This window comes from Loxodonta africana, chromosome 5, assembly GCF_030014295.1.
Source record: "Loxodonta africana isolate mLoxAfr1 chromosome 5, mLoxAfr1.hap2, whole genome shotgun sequence".
Lineage (NCBI taxonomy): Eukaryota > Metazoa > Chordata > Mammalia > Proboscidea > Elephantidae > Loxodonta > Loxodonta africana.
Genome location: NC_087346.1, coordinates 155,495,982 through 155,510,388, shown reverse-complemented (window position 1 = coordinate 155,510,388; position 14,407 = coordinate 155,495,982). Strand labels below are relative to the sequence as shown.

Below are 14,407 nucleotides of genomic sequence, written 5' to 3'. Positions count from 1 at the left end.
CAAGCAATAGGGACCTTCCTCCTCGGAGCCGACAGAGAGAGAAAGCCTTTCCCTGGAGCTGACACCCTGAATTCAGACTTCTAGCCACCTACACTGTGAGGAAATAAATTTCTGTGTGTTATAGCCACCCACTTGTGGTATTTCTGTTACAGCAGTTGGTAAAGTGGAGGGTCAGAGAAAACAAGACAATGAGATGGATTGACACAATAGCCGTAACAATAGGCTCAAACATAGGAATGATCGCGGACACGGCACAGGACGGAGCAACGTTTTGTTCTGTTACCCATAAGGTCGCCATGAGTCGGAGGTGACGCCACTGCTACCGACCACGGCAGTGCCCTCAAGTGCAAAAGCACCAGCAGATATTTTGCTTCCAGAACCGGTTCACTGCCACTGCAAGCGACGTGGCTTAAAATCCAGCCCACTCTGGACACTCGCTTCCCCTGCTCAGCACCTCCTGGGATACCAGTTGTCCATCCCATCTTCTCAGGAAATCATGGGCGGGTCTGACAGCTGGCATGAGAGGAGCCATCAGCTCAGCAATTGGCCAACAGGACGTCATCTATCGCTGGGCTGAGATGACCGCCACCCTCGTAAAATCCCCGACCCAGAGTCGTTCCAGCATCATCACGGAGCACCCCAGCCACCCGCAAAAAGCTCATCTCCTCCCCCTCCTCCCCCAGGGACGGGCAGCCATTATCTAGGAAGTGGTCAGGTCACCTCCACTCTCTTCCTTCTCTGAGGCGCAGCCCAGCCCCACGCCCAGACTGACAGCTGCAGCCTTTTTGGTTGTCTGCTGGCCCTCCCCCTCCCTGGCCCACCCACTTTAACTCAGGACCCCCAATGGGCCTGGCGTCCAGAGGCCCCTAGACCACTTGCCCTGGAGGGTGGAGGTGGAGCATACCTGACTTCTCTCCGAGGGCCCCCATTAGCTTCGCACCCTCTGCCCACAACAGAACGTCACTCCCTGCCCCGTCAGGCCCCCACACCTCCCTGGTGCCCAGAGAAGGCAGTCCCGGCACAGGAAGCTGTTGTTTCTTGAGGGGCTTGGCTGGGGCTGGACTGGGAAGTCCCCCTTGCAAGCAGCCAGACTATCTGTTCCCTTTGTTTATAATTTACGCCTGCTCCTTCCAAAGGCGATTCAAGACAGCTCCTAAGAAGGGGCCGGCCTTTCTGTCTGCAGCTCCCCGCACTCAGCACCACAACCACAGAGCACACTGCACCCTCCTTTCCTGGGAGCAGTTGGCCCTGGGAAGCTGCCCCGGGGGACACAACATCACCTGTCACCCCTGGTCTTCCTACAGAGAAGCCGAGGCCGAGGCCGAGGGAACCCAACAACTCCGCTCAGGGATGGGAGCCCAGGCCTGGCTGAGGTCACTGATCACGGAGTCTGTTCTGCCCTCAGTGGCCTGGACACAGGAGTTGAGGCTGGAGGGGCTGTCTGGGCCCATCGGGCAGGAGGGCAAGGGGCCAGAGCGGTAGAACGAGGGAGCTTGGGATGGAACCACGGGTGGGTCCATTGAGCGAGACATCTCAACCGGTGGAGGCCAGCTGGCTAGAGAGGTCAGAGAGGCTGGGGACAGGAGCACCAGCCCTGGGTGGTGTCTCCTGCAGGTACCTGGCCTCGGCGCGTCTCACAGTTGTGGAGGTAGCTCAGGTGGTAGATCTTCAGGTTTAAGGTGGCAAAATTCAGGTACTTCAAGAAAACCTGGAACAGGAATTGTAGCAAAAGAGTTAAAAATCCTTGTCATCAGGTGTGCCCAGAGGGGGCGCTGCGTACACACAGAGCCGAGGACTTGCCCACCCAAGAGCACACACACAGACTTCTGTGTCTAAGAAACACACCGCGGTACAGCTGAGTACGTGGAGCTAAGACAAGGAGACAGGTGTTGCTGTTGTTAGCGGCTGTCAAGTTGGCTCCCAACTCATGGCAACCCCATGCACAACAGAGCAAAACGCTGTCCAGTCCTATGCCACATCCACATGGTCAGTCGTGGATCGGACCTTTGTGATTGGCTGGTTTTTGGACGTAGATTGCCAGGTCTTTCTTCCTGGTCTGTCTTAGTCTGGAAGCTCTGTCAAAACTGTTCAGCATCACAGCAACACACAAGCCTCCCTGACAGGTGGGTAGTGGTTGCACATGAGGTGCACCGGCTGGGAATGGAACCCGGGTCTCCCGCATGGAAGGAGAGAATTCTATCGCTGAGCCATCACTGGCCCGCCCCATAGGAGATGCATACACACAGACATACGCAGGCAGACTTGTCTCCTAAACACACAGAGACACGTGCGAAGCGGAGACGCCCACAGACATGTACAAGGCATGCAAAGATGCGGAGATCTAGAGGCAGGCCTCGGTGCAGACGCAGACACGTGTGCATGGAGGGGACCCACCCAGGACCACACAGAGGCCACGCCCAGAGGTCCCACGGCACTTACATCTTCATCTTCAGAGGTGAAACACTGGCCGTCAAGCTTGTTCACAGCCATGATGACGGCCACCACGTCCTTGCCATTCATGACGGGTGTGGCCAGGATGTTCCTCGTCACATACCCGGTGAGCTCATCAGCAAACGGGCTGAAGTGGGGGCACTGGAGAGATGGTGGAGACACAAGGGAGGGCTCTGCTCAGCGATGGGGAGTTCCCTGCACCCCTGGTCCCCGTGGAAGGGACTCAGCTTTGCAGAGACCACTGCCTAGGCCGGGGTTGAGACTCCAGGTGGCCCGGCCTGGGGCATCAGGACACGGGTCATAGGCAGTGGGAGCTGGTCCACCCCAGGGACTGGAGCCAGCTCACACCCTTGTTTTCCACACACCCCTCCTCCTCACCCCGTCCCTCTAAGCCAATGCTCCCTAAACGTCTGACCCCCAGCCCCCAGGCCAGCAGTCTATGGAGAGGCTTCAAGGCACCACAGAACTTCCTGCCCCACTACCTTACCTGCACCTGGCTGGCGGCACAGACCTGGGCCCTTCTATACCTTCCAGCCCTTGAGTCTGTCCCCTCCGACCCCTACCACAAATCCACCCTGGCCCAGGCTACTGTCTCCTCCTGCCTCCAGACCAGCCCCCAACCTGAGTTTCCACTGAGTCAGCTTCGCCTCGTGGCGACCCCATGTGTATAAGACCAGAGCTGCACCCGATACGCTTTTCAACGGCTGAGTTTTTGGAAGTAGATCGCCAAGACTTTCTTCCCAGGCATCTCTGGGTGGGCTGAAACCACCAACCTTTCAGTGAGCAGTGAGTATGTTAAACGTTTGCACCGCCCAGGGACTCCTACCCCACAGGCTCCTCCTCTGAACGAAGGATAAGTCCGAATCTGACTGATGGCTTGTCCACCAGCCCCCTGGAGGGGGTCCCCACCCCTCCCACTCCCACCAGTTCTAGGATGGCTCCTCTGGGCCCCTCCCCTGGTCTGGGGATGGTTGAGGAACACTAAGTTTTTCTTCCACAAGAAGCAAGGCCACCATACTGAGCCTCGTCCAGACATACTGAGTGCTGGGGACAAAGCAGTCCAGGTGACCGTTCCTCTCCTTTTAAGAGCTGGATGTACTGCGACCTCACCCTCCACCTGCTGGGTTCTGACACTTCTTTACAAAAGGCCAAAGTGACCAAGGTGGACAGCTCCAGAGTCCGACCCTGGGCTGGGTCTGTGTGACCTGCAGCAAGCAGGGCCTGGCCTGCACCCATCTCTGGCCTGGTCAATTGAACAACAGTAGCAGTATCTGCCTTTGCAGTCAACTGCTAGTCTACAGGTTGCTGGTTCAAACCCATCCAGCGGCTCTGCAGAGGAAGAGGCCTGGCGATCTGCTTCCGTAAAAATTACAGCCAAGAAAACCCTATGGGGCAGCTCTACTCCAAACACATGGGGTTGCCATGAGTTGGAATCAACTCCATGGCGACTAACAACAACAACCCTTGTCCTGTGGCAGGTGTGGAAGTTGACCAACGCCACGTGATTTCTAGCGCCTCCTCTCCACCATGGAGTCCCTGGGTTTTCTCTCCACCAGGGGGCCAGAGAAATGGCAAACTCAATTCCCAGCCTGCCTTGCAGTGAGGGGTGGCCATGCCTCTGTTTTGCCCAACAGGATGTAAAAGGACGTCCCCTGGGGACTTCTAGGGGTTTTTGATGACCTCATAAAGGGGCAGAGGCTGGTGCCAGCCCTCCTGCCCATTCTTGATTCGTTGAGGTGCGTCTGCCATTGCAGCCACGTGGTGCCCAGTGCTGGGATGAGAGCCGACAATGGTGACATGGAGCAGGAGGGACAGGCAAGCCTGGGAGGTGATGGCTCCATGGAGCAGGAGCAATGATATCCTGTGACTCGAGGACCCCGAGACCCTAGCTGGCTAAACTGCTGTCATTTGCAGCTGAGTATCAATCCCACCCCTGTGGGCCCCAGGGCCTCAAACAGGTGTCCTCTCACATGCTTGTCATGTGGCCACCTCATGTTCTTCAGTGGCTCTTTGGACAACGCCCTCCTCCCCACTCAGCTGTTAGCACACGAGGGTCTGGGCTATTCCTGGTTGTGCTGTGGTCCAGATTCTGCCCTGCTTCTTCCTGGTCACCCAGAGCCATCATGCCACCCCTTTCCTTGCCAAAGTCCCTCGTGCTCCCTTCCTGGCCCTTTGGTGGTGAACGTCAAGCATTTCTGGGAATGAAGTGACCTTGTCTGCTGGGCAGGCCCCATGGCTCCTTCCCTGATGGCTACTATTACCCTCTGTTACGGGTTGACTTGCGTCTTCCAAAAAGATTTGTGAAGTCCTAACCCTTGTACCTGTGCATGTGACCTTATTTGATCTCAAACCTGGCCGCCCCATCACCTCACCCCCCCCACCCCCACACACCTGCGTGGTTCACAAGGACAAGAGCAGAACTGCTGGGGGGTCTCCCCATCTGCCTTCCCTGCCGCAGTCTGGACCCTTCACCCAGGAGCCCCCACCATGCCTCACCCCTTCTCTCAGCCATGGTCTCCCCACTCCTGGCCTTTAAATATGCTCCAGACTCTTTGTTTCAAGAATGTCCTCATGCCCTCCATCTGCCATCCCATCTCCCTCGTCACCTTCGCTGCGAACCTCTCTGAAGGACTGTCTCACTTGCTGATTCTTCGTCTTCCCTCCTCATCACGTCCCAAGCCACCCGTCCGCTTCTACCCATCTTGCATCGAAATTGCCCTTGTTAAGTCACGAAGACACTGGGCCACTACCTGTGGTGGCACTTTCTGCCACCTCTCTCTCTTGCAGAGCACCCTCCCTTTGCTCTGTGTAGCCGTCTCCTCTCCTGGGTTCCCCTGCCTTCCTGGCCGTCCCACCTCATCTCCTGGCAGGCCCGGTGGCTCCTTTCCCAGCAGCTGCTATTACCCTCTGTCAAGGATTGAACTGTGTCCCCAAAAGATGTGGGGAGGTCCTAGCCCCTGTATCTGTATCTCTTTGGGAAAATAGACCTTTTCTTTGAAGATACTATCAGTTAATGAGGTCATTCCAGAGTAGGGTGGTCCCTCTTCCCTTCTGATTACAAAATTCCTCTTATAAAGAGGAGAAGAGACACAGGAACAGAGTCAACAGGAGGTGAAGCCGCCATGGGATGATTCGTCTACAAGCCAAGGACTGTCAAGAAACGCCAGGGGCTACAGAAGAGTAAGAGACCAGGAAGGAGCTTCTCCCTGAGCCGCTGAGAGAAAGCCTCGCCCTGTCAACACCCTGAGTCTGGACTTCCTGTTCTTTTGGAAACCCTGGTGGTGTAGTGGTTAAGTGCTACGGCTGCTAAACAAAAGGTCAACAGTTCAAATCCACCAGGTGCTCCCTGGAAACTCTATGGGGCAGTTCTACTCTGTCCTAGAGGGTCACTATGAGTCAGAATCAACTCAAGGGCAACAGGTTTTTTTTTTTTTTCTGTTCCTACAGTCACTTGCTTTGTGGTGGTTAGTCACAGCAGGACCAGGACACTGAGATACCCACCTTATGCTGATGGCATCGCCTCTCTGCTCCTGCCAGCCTCTGACCTCCCCGTGGAGGCTAAACCAGCCTTTGTGATACAGCCAGGTCCTGCCCTGCCCATGTCTGACACCCATCTCTGACCCCCACAGCACCAGGGTCTCCACCCTGTGGTCTCTTGATGCTAGCTGCTCCTCAGCCCCACCACTTCCTCAGTGGGGAGGTCATGGGCCTTAGGAAGCTCCAGGGCTGCTGGGGGTGGGAGGGGGCTGGCCACCCTTCAGGCTCTGGGTGGGTCATCTGTGGGCTTTGCTGGCCCCTCCTTCCCTGTCCCTGTCCCCCATCCAACACCCCCCAGGGAATGTCTTCCCAAATCCAGGTTCTGAGGGCAGAGTCAGGGGGCCACAGCAGCTCAGCTACATCTTTGTAAATCTTTGCAAATCTGCCATCAGGCCGGGGAGGGTTCCACGTGAAACCAGGTCTGCTAACCATAAGCAAGGTTTCCAGGCTCATTCTTTGTAAATCTTTGCAAATCTGCCATCAGGCCGGGGAGGGTCCCACGTGAAACCAGGTCTGCTAACCATAAGCAAGGTTTCCATGCTCATTCCCGTCCTTCATCACCAAGTTCTCGTCCTCCTCAGCTCCCATCACTCTGCTGCCCTGACCCCCCACCTCCATGGAGGAACAGCCCACTGAGGGAGCACCTGACCCTGTCCCAGCTCCGCAGGGCACCCCTCCCAGCCTCAGCTGCCCCTCCCCCACTATCCTCAGCAGCCCTTCCCTCCCTGAGCCATGGAGGAAACTGAGGCCAGAGGTGCTGAACTACCCCACTTGCAGGCCCACCGGCAAACCTACTGTGGGGGTCCCCTAGTTGATCCTTCCCATCCTGGGCACATGGCCCTCTGGATCCTCGGTCCACAATGAGGCCTAGCTAGAGCCCGGCCTAGACAGCCTCTTCACCAGCCCCTTGGGAAGTGGGGACCCTCCCGGCTCCATCACGTGCTCTCCTGTAAGGCCCCAGGAGCTGATGTGAGGATGGCCAGGACCTCCCACTGCCACAGAGAAGGGCTTCCCCCAGGCTTCTTTCTGCCTGACCTCCAGCTGCCCCTAGCTCCTCCTGGAGAGCTGAGGTAAAAACATGCATTGAACACATGGCTTCCTGGCTGGCCCGCTGGCCTCCCAGGTTCCCCCTGCCTCCCCTTCCCAGCCTCTCCTGCTTGATCGCCTCCCTATGCCCCCCAGTAGTGATGCTCTCGGGTCCCTCCTTCTGTCCCCCAATAGTGATGCTCCCAGGCTCCCTCCATCTGTCCCCAATAGTGATGCTCCCAGGTCCTTCCTTCTGTCCCCCAATAGTGATGCTCCCAGGTCCTTCCTTCTGTCCCCCAATAGTGATGGCTGGGCTCCCTCCCTGTTTCCCTCTTACTCACTGCCTTCCCAGAGCACCACCTCCGCCCCCCCGCCCCCGCCCCAGTGTGGTCTGTGGCCGGCATCACCCTGGAGTGCATTACAACTGCACCTGGAGTCAAACTCTGTACAGGTGTATTCAATGTGAGTAGCCTAGTCCAGACTCCACCCACTGGCTGTGCCCTAAACTGCATCCCAGCCACCCCTGCCCTCTCTGTCCACCACCCCAGCAACGGGCACCCACCAATCCCCTGTAAAGGAGCCCCGATGCCACCCCGGCACTCTCTCCTCAGGTTTGGTGGGTCTCCACCAGGATGTCACAGCCCTGCGGGATCTAGCAAGGGACAGGGAAGGCCTGGTGCCAGCTTTGGCATTCCAGACATGCTGCTTCCATTTGTTCATTCATTCACTCAGCCCTGCTTGGAGAATTCCTGCATCCTCCTCTGAGAGGCTGCCCCAGGGCCTTAAACACTGGATAGCCAGGGTGGAACCACTGACCAGGCTGGTGGGCCGTGAGCCCAGCCCCCACCCTTCCTGGGGTCTGCAGATCCCTGGGTCCTCGGTTTTGAGGCTCACAGCCAGAGGGCCCTCCTGAGACCCCAACACACCAAGGCTGCACTTCATGGAGCCTCAACCTGTCAGGCACGGATGGTGCAGGCCGTGATGTCTGTCTGTCTGTCTGTCTGTCTGTCTGCCCAGGGCATGGTCATGACACCTGACACATCCCAACATTCCCAGAGTCAATGGTCCTCAGAGGCTTGATTGCCCAGACAGGCCCGTATCAGCCTGGCCTGACTGGGTGCTGGGGAAGAGGGAGCTCACAGGCTGTGCCACCCTCAGCCCAGGAAGACAGGTCCTGTAGCTGAGGGAGGGTCCGTGGCCAGCCCAGCGCTCGGGGTGCCCCAGCACCATGGCTAAGCCATCGCAGCAGCCAGTAGAGGTGAATGTCGCCCCCCCAGTTTGCAGCAGAGGAGACAGAGGCCTCTGCAGGTTCTCCCCGGCCCCGTCCAGGTGTGGCCTGCCATCCCCTCCCAGCCACCCACACCCACGCATTTCCTATCGTGGGCAAGTGTTCCCCGTACCCTGCTCTCCAAGACCGCCACAGGCTGACCCACTGCTGCTCATGACTTGGAGGGACAACTGGGGGTCACTGCCTCAGTCTCCCCTTCTGTAGAACGGGGAGTGAACATGTAAAACTCTGTAAAATGGGGGCGAACCCACGTCTGGGTTCCTGCCAGGTGTGTCCTGCACATTCTAAGCAAGCGCTAACAGAGCCCGCCGCTGGGCGACGCTTAAACCAGTTGCCGTGGGGTGGACTCTGACTCACGGCGCCACCATGTGTGTCACAGCAGAGCCGTGGGGTGGACTCTGACTCACGGGGCCACCGTGTGTGTCAGAGCAGAGCCGTGGGGTGGACTCTGACTCACAGCGCCACCGTGTGTGTCAGAGCAGAGCCGTGGGGTGGACTCTGACTCACGGCGCCACCATGTGGGTCATAGCAGAGCTGTGCACCACAGGGTTTTCAGTGGCTGATTTTTCAGGAGTAGATAGCCAGGCCTTTCTTCTGAGGCACCTCTGGGTGGACTTGAACCTGTAATGTTTGGGTTAGCAGTCCAGCCCTTAGCCATCGGCCCTGCCCCTTAGGGCATCGTTAAGCACTCATGGAAAGATGGCCTCTCTGTGGATTTCAAGCCTGGGCTCTGTCCCACAATGGTGCTAGGGATACTGAGGTGAACAAGACTGAGTATGGCCCTTAGGATTTTCAGAGTAGAAGCGAGGCAGGTGCAGTGTCCACGTCCCAAAGGGAGGCAGTGCCTGCTTTGCCAGGCAGTGGGGGGCATTCCAAGGCAGAGGTCTTCAGCCTAGTGCTGGTGGGGGTCAGGAAGGGGAGATCGGGCTAGAGCAGGCAGGTGTGAACCAAGGTGCATGAGGGGCAGAGTGAGGGGGCACCAGGCAGGGGGCAGCCCTGCAGGGAGGGCGTGGGGGTGAGGCCCAGTTGAGGAGGGCGTAGCAGGCCATGCCGTTTGAGCAGGAGCCTCAGAGCCCTGGACCCGCCCCTGGACATGGTTCTCAAGTGTCTCCTTGCCCTGCTTGAGGACCCCCAAACTAGCCTCCACAGTGACCATCGGCAATGAAGAGCTTTGGGGGCTCTGTGGTGCCCTGCAGGGGGAGGCTTGTGGGGAGCCCTGGCTGGGAGAACTTGGTCAGGGCTGAGGGGAACAGACGAGGCCCAGGGGGCAGGTAGGGCTGGGGAGGGCGTTTGAGGGCACGCAGCTGAATTTCTTTTCTTCTGGTAACTCACGTTCCTGGTGTTCCATTTGATTCATGGTTGACCCATTTCTTAAAAAGGAAGTGAAGACAGAGCTAATCCCAGAGATTATTCTATTCAGGTCGCTGCTTGTTGACAGCAGATAACCGTAAGAGGATCGGGTCCTGCTGCATTTGTCCATGTGTGTCCAGGGGTGAGGGGGCCATGGGACTGCTCAGAGGGCCTGGATCTCGGGCTTGGTCACTAGAAATGGAGGAGGCTGGCCCAGCACGTGATTCCTGCTTCCATGCGCCCAAGCCCAGGGGTCTCGGCAGACCCCAGCTCCCGCGTCCCTCAGCCTCCTCATCCATGGAGAAGGTTCAGGAAGGGCAGGGTGGGACGGGGCTGCCTCCTTCTCTTCCTCAAAGCCCTGCCCTGTCTGCAATCCCACCTTCTGGCTCCTCTGCAGATTCTCCCTGCATCTCTGCCCCAACAACATGTCCAGCATGTCCCAAACCGACATCACCTTCTTCTGCAATCCCACGCCACCCTCTGCCTACCTAGTTAAACAAAACCAAAAAACCAGGTGCCATTGAGTCAACTCCGACTCGTGACAACCCCACGCGTGTCAGAGTAGAACTGTGCTCCATAGGGTTTTCAATGGCTGAAACCGTTGTTCAGAAGATCACCAGGCCTTTCTTCCTCTCAGTTAGCAGCCAAGTGCTTAATGTTTGCCCACCTGGTTACTGAAGCCCAAACCCCACTGAGCCCTTCCTCTTCCCGCCCATCAATAACCCCCCAGCAGGTCTGTTTCGAATCTAACTCCTCAATCTCCTCTAGACCCAGCACTGCTCTCCACCCCTCCTCCCTGCCCTGAATCGGCCCCTGGTCCTGCTTCCCAAGTGGTCTCCCTGCCCCTCCTCAGGAACGGCGTCACTACAGAGCTCCGCGGAGCCCTGAGGACCAAATGCAAACTCCTCCCCATTGTCACATAGCCCTGCCAGCCTGTCCACCCTCATCTGCCACCCACCCGCCCTCCCCCAACCCTGGCTGCTCCCCCTTCCTCTGGGCTTACCCTACCACTGCTCTGACCCTCTTTCTCACCCTCAGGAATCCTGGGCCTAGGAGCTGACCAGGTGTTGCCCCAGGCCATCATCTCTGGCCACTTCAGACAGGGCTTCCTTCCCTGCAGGCTCTGGATGGGTCCCCTTTGGCCCTAGATGGCCCTGAAGCCCCCACCTGGGCTGGGAGCCTTCCCACGGCACCTTTGGCCCCCAGCCCTGTGGAGCCCTGGGCCCAGCCTCAGGATCCAGGTGCAGACATGAGGGCACAGAGCTTGCATCTGAATCTGTGTCACCCGGGTCTCCCAGCCACACACTCAGGTCTGATCACGCTGGTCAAACAGATACGTTTGCGTGACTACCAGCATCAGTGTTGGGGGAGCCACAGCTGCACTGTCTGTCCCCTGCAGAGCTCAGCGGGGGCCTGATTCTAGTGAAAGAGATGGTGGTCCTAGGGCAGGGACCTTCCATTCCCGGGATGGATGGGCAGGTGGCCACGAGGTATGGGTGTGCCTTTCAGAGTGGGACTCAGGAGGCTAGCAGTGGCTCCAAGGCCAGGGTGACGGGAAGACAGCAGGCGCCTCCAGGAAGAGGAGCAGCCTTGGGCTGACTGAGCCCGTGGGGCCTCTGAGTACTTGTTAAAAAAAAACTAAAACATTTTCAATTCTTTTCTAACCAACCAAACCAAAAGCCAAAGCAGGTGCCATTGAGTCAACGCAGACCCATGGTGACCTCATGTGTTCAGGGTAAAACTGGGCTCCACAGGGTTTTCAAAGCTATAACCTTGGGCAAAGGGTTGAGTGGTTGGCTACTAACTAAAAAGTTGGTGGTTTGAATCCATCCAAAGGCACATCGGAAGAGAGAGCTGGTGATCTACTTCCGAAAGGTCACAGCCACCGAAAACCCTATGGAGCACAGTTCTACTCTGACACACACGGGGTCGCTGTGAGTGGGGGTCACTCAACGGCAGCTGGTTAATCTGTCAGATGCAGACTGACAGGCCTTTCTTCTGAGGGCTTCTGGGTGGGTTTGAACCACCAACCTTTCCATCAGTAGCTGAGTACTTACCTGTTTGCACCACCCAGGGACGCCATAAGAAGGTGTTCTTTGGAGCAAGAATAAACCCTTTGCCCCAAGGAGGCCCTCTTAGGGGGCCTAGGTATCAGACTCTGAGTGGGTGCTTGGCCACCACCAGACTGTGCCCAGGAAATGTCTAGTCGGACAAGCTGCCTGCCGTGAAGTCCAGCCCAGACCTACCTCGTTCACGTCCTTGATGTTCACCATTTTCTTGGTCTGGGCCACATGCCCGACCACCCCAATGTCCAGTGGAAAGACGATCTCAGAGTCAGGGGGCACCAGGCATTGCTCCAGGGTGCTGCCCGGCTGCACGCTGAAGAGGCGCGTGGCGAGCTCGGCCACACCGTTGCGTTGGCGGTACATGAAGAGGCTGCAGTGGTCGGCGCGCAGGAGGCCGCAGAGGCGCCGCAGGATCTTGAAGACCACCCGCTCCATGTTCACACTCTCCTGCATGTCCTGCACCAGCTCGAACAGCGCCGCGCTCTCCTCCACCTGGCACAGCTCCTGGAAGCTGCTGCAGTCCGCCAGGCTCCCGGCCTCACCAGCCCTGGCCGCATGCTCGGGGCACAGCTGCTTCCCAAAGTACCGCTCCGTGAAGCCAGGGTTCTCGTCCAGAAACCTCTGCACGTGCTCCTCACTGAGGCTCATGGCGTCTCCGTTCCAGACCCCAAGAAGCCACTAGTTCCTCCAGGAGTGCATGGGTGCCAAGTGGGGCTGGGCTCCCAGCAAACACTGTCATCAGCAAAGTCTTTCTTAGGGATGATTACGGGATGAGTCAGCTGACTCCCAGGAGCTGAGGGAGAACCCCCCTACCTCTCCCTTAGACCCCGGAACTTCCCACTTCTGCAGGAAAATCAAACTCCCCTGGCATGGGGGCCGAGGGGTCACTGAGCCCGGGGATCCTGCCTGGTGCAGGTGTCGTGGACAGCTGGAGGCAGGTAGTGAAAGCAGCCCCTCACACCTAATCCCCAGGGAGCAGGTAATCCCATAGACAGAATGACCCTGTTTACTTGGGGGAGCTGGCCGGGGCTGGTCCAACAGGCGGCCCGGGTCCCTCCTCAGTGCCCAGACCTGGGCTTAGGTGTGCTGGGGAAGATGGTGGCATGGCTCTGCCTCTGGGTGTGGCAGCCCACTCCCAGGCAGGGCGACGGAAGCTAGGCCGGCTGCGCTCTGTGCCCCAGACACCCAGCCTGGCAAGAGGGACCACACACAGAGCCGGGAGCATGCTGGTGGAGGGGCATGGTCCGAGCCCCATGGAGGTCACAAGGGGTGATTCCGCAGACATTCTCTTCTCTGCTGGTGTAGAGAGGCCTGTGGCTTCATCTCTCAAGGGGCTGGCATGTAAGAGCTGGTCTCGTGAGCTCACCACGATGCATCTCTGCTAAGTGGTACACAGTGATGCCATGGCACCCTTAGCCGGAGTCTCTGCGTGGTGCAAACAGTGAACGCACTTGGCTGCTGACCGAAGGGCTGGAGGGTCAAGTCCACCCGGAAGTGCCCTGGAAGGTCTGGCAATCTGCTTCCAAAAGATCACAGCATTGAAAACCCCATGGAGTGCATTTCTACTCTGCTCTAACACACATGGGGTTACCGTGAGTTGGGGCTGACTTGACGGCAACTGCTTAACCGCCCTTAGTTACCAGGCATCTAGATTAGCCCCAAAGAGCCCTGGTGGCGCATCAGTTAAGCCCTTGGCTGCTAACTGAAAGACTGGTGGTTTGAACTCACCCAGCAGCTCCACAGGAGAAAGGCCTGGTGATGTGCTCCGGTAAAGGTTGTTGTTCTTGTTCTCTCCTAGCAACCCCACGGACAACAGAAGGAAACACTGCCCAGTCCTGCGCCATCCTCACAACTGTTGCCATGTTTGAGCCCACTGTAGCCACTATGTCAATCCATCTCACTAAGAGTCTTCCTCTTTTTTGCTGACCCTCTACTTTACCAAGCAGGATGTCCTTCTCCAGGGACTGGTCCAAAGCATGTGAGACATAGCTTTGCCATCCTCATTTCTAAGGAGCATTCTGGCTGTACTTCTTCCAAGACAGATGTGTTCATTCTTCTGGCAGCCATGGTATATTCAATATTCTTCACCAACACCATAATTCAAATGCATCAGCTCTTCTTCAGTCTTCTTTATTCATTGTCCAGCTTTCTCATGCATATGAGGCGAGTGAAAACACCATGGTTTGGGTCAAGCACACCTTACTCCTCAAGGTAACATCTTTGCTTTTGAACACTTTAAGGAGGTTTTTTTTTGCAGCAGATTTGCCCAATGTAATACGTTGTTTGATTTTTTGACGGCTGCTTCCATGGGTATTGATTGTACATCCAAGTAAAATGAAATCTTTGACAAATTCAATCTTTTCTTCATTTACCATGATATTGTTTATGGGTCCAGTTGTGAGGATTTTTGTTTTCTTTATGTTGAGATGTAATCCATACTGAAGGCTGTGGTCTTTGATCTTCATTAGTAAGTGCTTCAAGTCCTCTTCACTTTCAGCAAGCAAGGTTGTGTCATCTGCATAATGCAGGTTGTTAACGAGTCTTCCTCCAATCCTGATGCCCCATTCTTCTTCATATAGTCCAGCTTCTCAGATCATTTGCTCAGCATACAGATTGAATAGGTATGGTGAAATGATACAACCCTGATACACACCTTTTTTGGTTTCAAACCATGCACTATTCCATTGCT

General features: G+C 56.9%; 1 protein-coding gene across 1 annotated transcript in view; it reads right to left on the bottom strand.

The window, feature by feature from the left end:
* PDE6B (phosphodiesterase 6B) overlaps positions 1–12,543 on the bottom strand; it is a 54,797-nt gene extending 42,254 nt beyond the window's left edge. Inside the window, exons 1-3 of the mRNA XM_064286087.1 lie at positions 11,899–12,543; positions 2,440–2,592; positions 1,619–1,708 (exon numbers count right to left, since the gene is read on the bottom strand). Of these exons, the coding sequence (XP_064142157.1) occupies positions 1,619–1,708; positions 2,440–2,592; positions 11,899–12,366 (711 nt within the window). The 5' untranslated portion in view covers positions 12,367–12,543. The remainder of the gene's footprint in view (positions 1–1,618; positions 1,709–2,439; positions 2,593–11,898) is intronic.
* Between the last annotated feature and the right edge of the window lie 1,864 nt (positions 12,544–14,407).